The sequence below is a fragment of the Procambarus clarkii genome, chromosome 14, assembly GCF_040958095.1.
Source record: "Procambarus clarkii isolate CNS0578487 chromosome 14, FALCON_Pclarkii_2.0, whole genome shotgun sequence".
NCBI lineage: Eukaryota > Metazoa > Arthropoda > Malacostraca > Decapoda > Cambaridae > Procambarus > Procambarus clarkii.
The window spans coordinates 11814644-11826769 of NC_091163.1; the positions used below are offsets into that span (position 1 = coordinate 11814644).

A 12126-nucleotide genomic window follows, 5' to 3' on the forward strand; every position below is an offset into this window, starting at 1 on the left:
TGGCTTGCCAGGCCGGCCAGCTGACCGTCTGGCTTGCCAGGCCGGCCGACCATCTGGCTTGCCAGGCCGGCCGGCCGTCTGGTTGGCTGGCTGCCTGGCTGTTTGGTTGGCTGGCTGGCTGGCTGGCTGGCTGACCGGCCGGCCAACCGGCTGGGCAACCAGCTGCCTGGTTGGCTGGCCGGCTGTCTGTTTGGCCAGCTGTTTGATTGGCGGGTTGGCTGTCCAGTCGTCTGGTTGGCTGGCCAGCCAAAAGGCTGTCTGGTTGGCCAGCCTGCTGTCTGGCTGGCTGCCCAGGCAGCTGGCTGGCTGCCCAGGCAGCTGTCTGGTTGGCCGGTCGCCTGTCTGGCTGCTGGCTGGCTGGCTGTCTGGCTGCCCAGGCAGCTGTCTGGTTGGCCGGTCGTCTGGCTGGCTGTCTGGCTGCCTAGACGGCTGGCTGAACTACAACATTAGACAGACAGACATTCTCTCTTATAGACAAAAACAAAAAATAAGACAACATATTCAGAACAGGCTTAAATAAAACTAGACAAGTTTTAAACTTTAGTTGTTTAAAAAACACATATACAAATAAGCTTTGTACTGTGAAGAAAAATACTGTCAAGTTGCAGAATTTGATTTACGGTTATAACTATGATGAGTGGTGTCATGAGCCTGATTGTAACATGAAAGATTTCCTTGAATATCTTTCGTTATCTTGTCACACACTGAGGTACATTTATTAACTTCATCTTCACTGGTGATTTTTTCAATGTCATTTACTGCACTTATCTCTAGAATTACACCTTCATCACTATTTGCTGCGGATAAGTGCTGCAAAGATTGTGCAGACAGGTGTGAGGTAGCGCATGTCTGCTCCTGAGGAAGGCATCCCTGGGTCACAGATACTTCTGATTCTTCTGGAAGAAACTGCAGCTTGTCTGCTACTGATCGCCATATTACCCTCTCTTTTCCCTGATGCTCCTCTTGCTTCAACTTCAACTGTGCATAGTATATAGCTGCCTTCTCTCGCTTGGTCTTAACAAGTATACGGTGGCCAGGGCAGTCGAGGCCTTCGGTGTAGCACTTGACTCTGCAGCAGGCACGGCAAAGTCCATGTACACACCGTCCACCCTGTACAAAGCACATAAAAATACTCTTCACACTACAGTACTTCAATAAAACAGTTTATCACAAGACATAAATAATCCTATTACAGAGCTAAATCTAACATTACCTTAAACATAAAAATTTGTCAACACAAACTACTGAGGATAATAGCATTTCATTCACCTGGGCAAAATGAGCTTCGAACACCCTAACTTACCTTACCTTGTGTATACCTTGTGTAGCTTTCAGGAATCAGTGGCTCCGTGCCCTGGTTTCCGACCTGACCTCCTGGTTGGCCGTCTGGTCAACCAGGCTGTTGGATGCAGCTGCTTGCAGCCTGACGTGTGTATCACAGCCTTGTTGATCAGGTATTCTTTGGAGAAGTTAGTAGAGTTCTGTCTTGAACACTGTGAGAGGCCAGCCAGTTGAGCTCCTTATTAAATGTAGCGGGAGTGTGTTGAAAAGTCTTGGGCCTTTGATGTTGATAGAGTTCTCCCTCAGCATACTTATTGCACCCCTGCTATTTAACGCGGGGGTATTCTGTACTGCGATGCCTACTGGTCTCATGTGGTGTTATTTCTGTGTTCAGATTTGGAACGTCCCTCTAATATCTTCCACGTGTAGATTATTATGTATCTCTCTTGCCTTCGCTTGAGAAAATACAGATTTAGAACTTTTAATGTCCCAATAATTAAGATGACTTATAGAGTGGATGCGCTCTCCAAGTCAGCAATTTCTCCGGCTCTGAATGGGGCTGTTAGAGTGCAACAATATTCCACCATCGAGAGCACTAGTCTTAAAAATTAGCATCATTGGTATGGCATCCCTTGTTTGGAAGGTCCTTGTTATCCAACTTGTCATTTTTCTTGCAGTCGTGACAGCTACTTTATGGTGTTCTGTAAAGGTAAGGTCTTCTGACATGATTACTCCTAGGTCCTTTACATTGTTTTTTTTTATTCTATATTGTGATTTGATTTTGTTTTATATATGGTTTCCATTTTTAAATTTTAATTTTTGCCATAACGCAGGAGCTGGAACTTATTTTCATTAAACATCAAATTATTGTGGCTCATTGAAAGACCTGATTTACATCCGATTGGAGGTTTGCCGTGTCCTCTATATTGTCTACTCACTTGAATATCCTAGTGTCATCTGCAAATGATGATACAGTGCTGTAGTTTGTATCCTTGTCTAAGTCTGATATTAGAAAGAGAAAAAGTATCGGAGCAAGTATGGTACCTTGGGGTTCTGAGCTTTTCACAGTAGATGATCCAGATTTTACTGTGTTGACTATTACACTCTGCATTCTGTTCGTTAGGAAGTTGAAGATCCATCTCCCTACTTTGCCTGTAATTCCTTTTGCATGCATTTCGTGCACAATAACACCATGGTCACATTTGTCAAAAGCTTTTGCAAAGTCTGTGTATATTTCATCTGCCTTTTGCTTGTCTTCCATTGCACCTAAGGCCATGTCATAGTGATCCATGTCATAGATCACTATGACATGGCCTTAGGTGCCATGGAAGACAAGCAAAATGCAGATGAAATATACACAGACTTTGCAAACGCTTTTGACAAATGTGACCATGGTGTTAGTGCAGTAACCTAGCAGTAACTGAGAAAGGCAGGAGCACCGTGTTCTGAACCCGTGTTGTCCAGGGTTATGTAGATGTTGTGATTCCATGGGATTTATAATCTTACTTCTTAGCACTCTTTCAAAGATTTTTATGATGTGTGTGAAATTTGAGCTTTAGGGCTATAATTTTTTGCATCTGCTTTATTACCTCCTTTGTGAAGTGGCGTGATCTCCCCTGTTTCAAATATGTTAGGGATGATGCCAGTATCTACGCTTCATCTCTAAAAGATGTTTAGGGCTTGTAAACTCTTAAACCGCGCAATACATATATAGATGATTTCAGTAACAAAACCGAAACTGCGCAATACATTAATATCTGTTTTAGTGTCTAGTGCCTTAATTTAAACACCCTGCATGGGATAGGGGCAGCTATAGTGCAGCCATGACCGATAGTTGACAGACGCCACCTAGAAAAAAAATCATGGCCAACATTCCTGAATGTGAGCGTTTCAGTATTGAGCGAGCCATCAAGGCTGATGCACGCACTATGAGTGCACAGCACTGCTGTTTAGCTTGTGACCACAGCATCGCCTAAAAATGTCAAAATATATATGTTCGTGCTATTATTTAGTGATGATAGTATTACAGAAGACCCCTGACTGTGATAAAACTGACCAGGATTCTGATAATAGCAGGATTGTAGTGATATTTAGCGCTGTGCTCCATGGAGGGTGGAGTAATGCTGTGGGAGAGAGGGTAGTAGCATTGTCTTCTGACTGTGTGTGACCACCTTTTATTGACTGCACTCACCATACCAGCTTAGTGGTTCGCTATGGTGAACACAAATGTAGATACTTATATATAACATGTGTATAGAGTGTAATAACAGCAATAGGAATAGGTTGGGGGTTGCCATTTTGATGAGGGAGGTGCATCGTCTGCACGACTTGTCATGTTGTTTACTGGTGGCTAGTATAGTCTTTGGGCACCATACCAGCTTATTTGTACAGGTATGGTGAATAAAACAGGTAGATACTTATATATAATGTGTGTATATAGAGTAATAACACCACAAACAATATTGTTGGAGGACAAATAATAGTGCGTCTGGCCTTGAAGGCGGCCACTACCAGCTGACTGTGTGAGTGGCTATGTCTTATTGCCTTTACTCACCATACAAGCTTAGATGTACAGTTATGGTAAAAAAAAAAAAAATGTAAATACTTATATATAACATCTGTGTATAGTGAATAAATGCAAAACCAGTATTGTGGGAGGAGAATGAGGGCGAGTGAGGTGTTGTTGAGGGAGTTTTTTTGTTTGTTTTTTTTGCAGGGATATTCCTGCACGGGCCCTAAGCCTCTGGCTGGCCCACTAAGTGTTGCTTGTTTCTGTTTTACTTGGGCGGTGTATGAGTATTTATGACTCGTACGGTTGCTTCATTAAGAGAGGGAGGGAATAGCAGCGAGTGTCTGGCGGTCACCCCTCGTTGCATTTTGACTCACAATACCAACTTAGTGGTTCGTTATGGGTGAGCAAAACATGCAGATACTTATATATAACCTATGTATATAGTGTTATAACAGCAAAACTATTTGTTTATTGTTTTATGAACATAATAATTGAATCACTAATATGCACACCATAATTTTGAGGACAGTGATGGTTCACCCATTTTATTATATAAATATATCACAATACACACTATTGAATAATATTACTGCAAAAAACTAAGAAAAAATAAATCAGAGACATTGAAATAATTAAGTAATAATATATTTGTGGCAACTGCCACTTGACAGCTCGGGCGGAGTAGACCTTGTCTGGCAAAGGTCAACACCCCTTTTTTGCTAGACTTCCCTACCCTATTGCGGCTAAAATATGACACCTACGATTTTTTTGTTATTTTTTCTGTGATCAGGGAACACAAATGAACACTTTTATAAGACGAAAGAATTTTTTGGATTATTTTTTTTGTTGCGCCTGTGGGTGTTGAAGCCATTTGAACCCCTCACGGTTTGAGGGTTAAAGTGGTGTTTTGCACTTCTTAATAAATATAGAATTCCACGAGTCTGGGCGTGGTGCATGGTGCATGGGCATGCCGTCTATGGCTACTTCAAAGTCCAATGGGGGTTAGGGTGACATCTAATATGTGGTTCAATGTTGGCGTTACATCCCGACCCCCTGCATGGTAGATGGTCATTCCATCAACTGCACTACAGTACTGAGCTAGCTACAATAAAGAAGGGTTCCAGAGACATCAGGTGAATGAAATGTTACCTACCCTGCTCCATCACTACACCATATGCTACCCCATCAACACACCCTACTCTGTCTCATCACCACACCCTATTCTGCCCCATCACACACCCTACTCTGCCCCATCACCACACCCTACCCTGTCCCATTACCACACCCTACCCTGCCCCATCACCACATGGGGTGGTGATGGGGCGGAAAGAATGGCGCAATGTTACCAATAAAGTCCCATAGGGTTCTGTACTCAGACCTATCCTGTTTCTGATAAACATAAATGATCTTCCACAGGTCTTCCACTCATTATTCTCAATGTTTACTGATGATCAGGGGGGCCTGACAACTGAGTGGCCAGCACTTCGGATTCGTAGTCCTGAGGTTCCGGGTTCAATCCCCGATGGAGGCCGAAACAAATGGGCAGAGATTCTTTCACCCTGATGCCCCTGTTACCTAGCAGCAAATAGGTACCTGGAAGTTAGACAGCTGCTACGGGCTGCTTCCTGGGGGTGTGTAACAAAAAGGACGCTTGGTCGAGGACCGGGCTGCGGGGACGCTAAGCCTTGAAATCTCAAGGCCAAGATAACCTCAAGATATGATGCCAAAATTATGAGAAGGGTTAATACAAAGGAGGACAGCATGAGGCTACGAGATGACTTGGATAAACTGAAGGAATGGTCCAACAAATGGCTATTAAGAGTTTAACCTGAGCAAATGTAAAGTAATGAAGACAAGTGTAGGGAATAGGAGACCAGATACAAGGTACCATTTGGGAGGTATGAAATCTTTCAAGAATCAGGGAGAGAGAAACACCTAGGGGTTGAAATCATGCCAGACCTGTTCCCCTGAAGCCCACATCAAGAGGATTTTATCTGCGGCATATGCTAGGTTGGTCAACATAAAGAGTTGCCTTTAGAAACTTGTGTAAGGAATCATTTAGAACCTTGTATACCACATGTCAGACCAATCCTGAAGTATGCAGCTCCAGTGTGGAGTCTGTATCTAGTCAAACACAGCACTAACTAGAAAATTCAAAGGCTGACAGGTATGAGCTAATAGAAGAGACTATGGGAACTAAACCTCACATTGCAGAAATCATGCCAGAAATCACATTCACAATTAGGTGAATACAAGTAGTTGAGTAGGTGAGTACACTCTGCTCCATCACCACACCCTACCCTGCTCCATCACCACACCCTACCCTGCTCCATCACCACACCCTGCTTTGCTCTATCACCACACCCTGCTTTGCTCCATCACCACACCCAACCCTGCTCTATCATCACACCCTACCATGTTCGATCACGACTCCCTACCCTGATCAGTTAACACATTTTACCCTGTCCCATCACCACACCACAGCCTGTACCCTCACCACAGCCAGTCCCATCACCACACCACAGCCTGTCCCATCACCACACCACAGCCTGTCCCATCACCACACCACAGCCTGTCCCATCACCAGACCACAGTCTGTCCCATCACCAGACCACAGCCTGTCCCATCACTACACCACAGCCTGTCCCATCACCACACCACAGCCTGTCCCATCACCACACCACAGCCTGTCCCATCACCAGACCACAGCCTGTCCCATCACCAGACCACAGCCTGTCCCATCACTACACCACAGCCTGTCCCATCACCAGACCACAGCCTGTCCCATCACTACACCACAGCCTGTCCCATCACCACACCACAGCCTGTCCCATCACCACACCACAGCCTGTCCCATCACTACACCACAGCCTGTCCCATCACCAGACCACAGCCTGTCCCATCACCACACCACAGCCTGTCCCATCACCACACCACAGCCTGTCCTATCACCACACCACAGCCTGTCCTATCACCACACCACAGCCTGTCCTATCACCACACCACAGCCTGTCCTATCACCACACCACAGCCTGTCCTATCACCACACCACAGCCTGTCCTATCACCACACCACAGCCTGTCCTATCACCACACCACAGCCTGTCCTATCACCACACCACAGCCTGTCCTATCACCACACCACAGCCTGTCCTATCACCACACCACAGCCTGTCCTATCACCACACCACAGCCTGTCCCATCACCAGACCACAGCCTGTCCTATCACCACACCACAGCCTGTCCTATCACCACACCACAGCCTGTCCAATCACCCACACTGCAGCCTGTACCATCACCACCTACCTTACCTTGAGGTTACCTTGCGGTGCTTCCGGGGCTTACCGTCCCCGCAGCCCGGTCGTCGACCAGGCCTCCTGGTTGCTGGACTGATCAACCAGGCTGTTGGATGCGGCTGCTCGCAGCCTGACATATGAGTCACAGCCTGGTTGATCAGGGATCCTTTGGAGGTGCTTATCCCGTTCTCTCTTGAACACTGTGAAGGGTCGGCCAGTTATGCCCCTTATGTGTAGTTCCCAGTACCAGAGCAGTACCACACCCCAACCTAATGCACTCTAATCAAATGATGATAATAATAAAAATAATAATAGTACAGTAATTATTATAAATATTATTATTATTTTTATTATTTAAAATTGATTTAAAAATACAGTGGCACCTCGACATACGATTGCCCCTACTTACGATAATTTCGAATTACGATGTAAATTTCATCGAAAAATGCGACTCGACATCCGATGGTGTAGTCGACTTCCGATATTTGTTGGTACTGTCTCCACTCGATCATCCGGACTATATGGGAAGGACCCCCAGCCGGATTATCACATTTTTCGGATAATGGTACTTTTTCACCTATGAGTCCAAAAGTGACCATTTCCAACTATTTTTATAACACAAACAACATAATTTGAATTGCCTTGCCACATACAATTATTAAATATTCAACTAGAAACCTCAACTTACCTTGTTGGTGTTCGTCTTCTTGATTGATGCCACACATCTTGAAGTTAAAAATTCTTAACAATTTACGTAACCTATACTAACACAACACTAAAATTAACACTTAAAATTACTGTACAGTTCATTAAGCTAAGTTAGTTTTGACTGCCAGCTGCTGAAGCCTCACTGGTTGAGGGCATTTGGGTTGCCTGTGAGGCCTCGGTTGTTGAAGGCGTTTGCTTGCACCTCACTTGTTGAAGCGCTTGCATGTCCTCATTTGTTGAAGGCGCTTGGCTTGCCTGTGACGCCTCACTTGTTAAAGGCGCTTGCTTGCGCCTCACTTGTTGAAGGCACTTGGCTTGCCTGTGGCGCGCCACTTTTTGAAAGCGCTTGGCTTGCCTGTAATGCCTCACTTGTTGAAGGAGCTTGGCTTGCCTGTGGCGCCTCACTTGTTGAAGGCACTTGGCTGCCTGTGACGCCTCACTGGTTGAACAACACATAACTTGTCTTTAATTGCTAGGACAATCTTCTTCCTCTTAACACTTCCAGAACGATTGATGCTGCTACCAGACATATTCTTGGCCAAAAATGTTCAAAATTACTATGAAAATTAAGAAAGTTATTTAAAAAAATATTTCACTAATGGCGTAACACTGTGAGGCCGCACTGGTTGAGGTGTATAACAGTGACTTGTCTTTAATTGTTAGGACAACTTTCTTCCTCTTAACACTTTCGCGCTATCTGGACGCGCCGGCGCGTTCGGTTTCGTCTAACGTAAACGCATAGTGGACATAAAGTTATGTCAACTTTTAAAATATTTGTATAAAATTCAATTTTTATCCGATTTACTTTGGGTTTGTTTCAAACTGCGCGCTATGAGGCTCTCTTTCTCACCACTAGGCTGCATGGTACAATAAGTTCATGAAAGGTGTGGATAACGTCGATCAAATGGTATTTTGTCCCAAACGGGTTGCAGGTGGGTGACTTTAGCCGTTTATACTGGTAATTCTTCCCCCATATCATGTATTATATGCATATGTCTGTTTAGGGAATTTTATTCCGATCAATATACAACCAAAAATAACTGTGTGCAACAAGTATAATCTTGACAAACATAACAAAAGTAAAAATATTTCGTGTGTGTTTGACGCTCACTGATATGTTCCAGCGTTGTTTTATATTTGTCGCTATTCTAACTTACGCTTTGTTGATATTTTTTACCTATGGGCACATAGAACATTCTATTGCGAATACATTGACATGAAAATGAATGACGTACATAGAAAATTAATGTCATGAGAGTGAAATAAGTATAAACTTTCAAAGCGCTGTGCGTCGTCCCGTCACCGATACCGGGTAACAATTTCACCACTTCCCACACTCTTGCGGGTGGGCTGCATCAATATTCAACGCTTATATTCATATCACCGTGTTGGGAATTTCATTGCGAGTCCATTGATACCAAAATTAACGCTGTAGAACAAGTGTGGAGGTGATTATAATCCCAAGAGTAAAAACATTTTGTTGCTGATGGGCGCTCACGGCGAGTCATCTACGTAGTTATTTATTTGGTGCTGGTATCCCTATATGTTTCGTGACTTATTTTACTAATGTTCTTCTAGAGAATTTTATTGCAAACACGTTGGTGCCAAAATGAAATACGTAGCATGAGAACTAAGGTCAGGAGAGTAAAAAGAGTATACACATTTTTGTTTTTACGCTTAAGCGATAAAAACGCAGCGCGCACATTCGGTTGGCTGAGTGACCTTTGCGGAGAGCGCGAAAGTGTTAACACCTCCAGAACGATTGATGCTGCTACCAGACATAGTCTTGGCCAAAAATGTTCAAAGTTACTATGAAAATAAAAAAGTTATTTAAAAAAATATTTCACTAATGGCGCAGCACTGTGTATAACACGAGGGACGGACGCACATGGGTCGACCAGTGTTAGACGGGTCCACTTGGGGCAGCTATAGCGCGTTACATAGGCCGCCAGGAGGAAAAAAATTCACAATATTTTTGAAGGAAACTTCAGCCTGTGCACAATGCTTTTAGGAAACTTATTTATTTGTTATTACATAATTACTAGTACTTATTTAATTTGTTTTTGGCTATGATTAATTGTTCTAAAATTAATGGTAATTCCTGTACCCAGGTGGTCCCTCCTGATGCACCCCTCCCACCCTCCCAACACCACCCACCCACCCAACCCCCCTCCTCCACCATGCGTCTAGAGCCACAGACGGGATTAATACGGTATGGCCGTATTTTCATCCGGCCAAACCAGCTTTTATCCGGTTCCTGTGGCCATTTTGGCCGGATATTGTGATAACTTTATCCGATCACGATTTTGGCCGTATAAGGGCGTTTTCCGGATGTTTGAATCCCGGAAAATCGCGGGGTTACAGTACATGTTCGGGTCGACCGAGCGCATGGTTCCCGGTCATGCGGCCGATCTGCCTCAGTTTACTACAGCTGCCCGCTTAGTGACGATCGCACCTATAAGAAATTCTGCTTTTGTGGTGATTTTTTGCATTTTGAACATTAAAGTAATTATTATTATATCATGCCATGAGTCCCAGTTAAGTCAGTGGTAAGACTCAACATATGAAAACCCATGTAAGGATGACCATAGAGCAGAAACAAGAGTACAGAATGTCTCTTCTTCAACAATTAAGAAAATGTGTGCAGCATGGGAAGAATTGCAAACCTTTGCTGAAACGACTCACCCAAATCAAGCTGCAGTAGGTCGTTGCCTTAACCAATTCAATGACACTGTGATGCATCTTTACAGACAAATGTTAAAACGAAGGGAAAAACAAATGTATCTTGACAAATTTGTAGTGAGACAAACAAGCACTGAACCACAACCAGGTCCTAGTGGTATTCAGGCAAAACATAGGAGAGAGAGTACCCCAGAGAAAACATCACTGCCTGATGTGATAATGGAGGGGGACTCCCCTTCCAAACAGTAACAACTCTCCTCCTCCCCCCTCATCACTATCTTCCATACGCCATCAAGAGCCCTCCATAAAGGTAAGAGACACTTAGGTACTGTATTGTAGTTAGAAAAAAACATTGTATTCAGTATAAAATGTATTTGTATGTTAATATTTTGGAGGGTGGGGAACGAATTAATTCAATTCCCTTTATTTCTTATGGGAAAAATCTCTTCGACTTACAATACTTCGACTTACGATCCGTCTCTGGGAACGGATTAGCATCATAAATCGAGGCACCATTGTACACAGATGACGATGATACAATGCTTAATCAATTTTTAAATATGCATTATAACTTATAAGCAACAAGTATGCAAAGCATTTTGGGCATACCTTAAAATAATTATCTTATATCATTATTTTTATAGTTTATACATGCTGACGCAATAATAGTTCAGTATATTCAATACACAATGTGTCGTTGAGTTCGTAATGGGACTATATAAGCTCACCTTTGGGTTTTTGCACCCACACTTCTCATATGGGTCAACTGGCTCAAATGATTTTCTTGGATTTCTTGCCATCTTTTTCTTCTTCTTTTTGGACAAATCCACCTCCTCAGATTCATCTACCATTGGTCGTTTGCTTAGCTCACTCCCTCCGCTACATTCCCTGTTAAAATAAAAATATTATTACAACAAAATATAATTAAAATGCACAGCAGACATTAACAGAAAACATTTTATTCAGTAATAAATGTACTTGCCTGTGGCTTGTATTCCCACATAACCATCTCAGTCTCATCCAGACTCCTCAGCCAAAAATTGTTAGATTTACTCTTGAAAGCTTTCACAATTGTTCCATTGACATTTCTTATACTTATTGATAGGAGTTTGAAGAACCATGGACATCTGATGTTTACACTATTTTCTCTAATTGTGTAGGTTTGGAACCTGACATTCTAGCATTTTCCATATGAATGTTATGGGATACAGTATCTCTTAATATTTGAATGTTTTGAGGCTGTGCCAGTAGTTTAAGGGGCTCGGTGCATGAGGAGTATTTTTCCAAGTATGAAAAATAGTGAAAATTTGTAAACAAATCTCCTGTTATTTGGCAATAGCATCGTGAAAATTTCATCCCAATATGTTAAGAAATGGATTTTTCTGAATTTTTTAAAAATAAATGTGTACGCGACTGACAGCAAGCGGTACTGATAATAACCATAACACCTCCTATTTACTGGCAATCAGGGATAAAGAGATGCAATCACCTGTCTAATTCACAAACAAGACAAGTAGTAGAAAGGAAGGTCTACAAATTGGATATACAACTGGTGCCACCTGGATAACCAGATTTTACACATAATAATGAGCTAGTATGTTATTATGCTGTATTTTATTATACAGTATATCATATAGATACATTGCCC

At 43.0% G+C, this 12126-nt stretch overlaps 1 protein-coding gene across 4 annotated transcripts in view; it reads right to left on the bottom strand.

Moving 5' to 3' along the window:
- Positions 1-527: 527 nt before the first annotated feature.
- The window catches only part of LOC123771567 (Dihydrouridine synthase 1), a 171918-nt gene continuing 160319 nt past the window's right edge, over positions 528-12126 (bottom strand). For all 4 annotated transcript variants that reach the window (XM_069324394.1, XM_069324393.1, XM_045764179.2 and 1 more), the window contains 2 exons: positions 11207-11366; positions 528-1110 (listed from right to left, as the gene is read on the bottom strand). In XM_069324394.1, coding sequence (XP_069180495.1) covers positions 598-1110; positions 11207-11366 — 673 coding nt within the window. In that variant the 3' untranslated portion in view covers positions 528-597. The remainder of the gene's footprint in view (positions 1111-11206; positions 11367-12126) is intronic.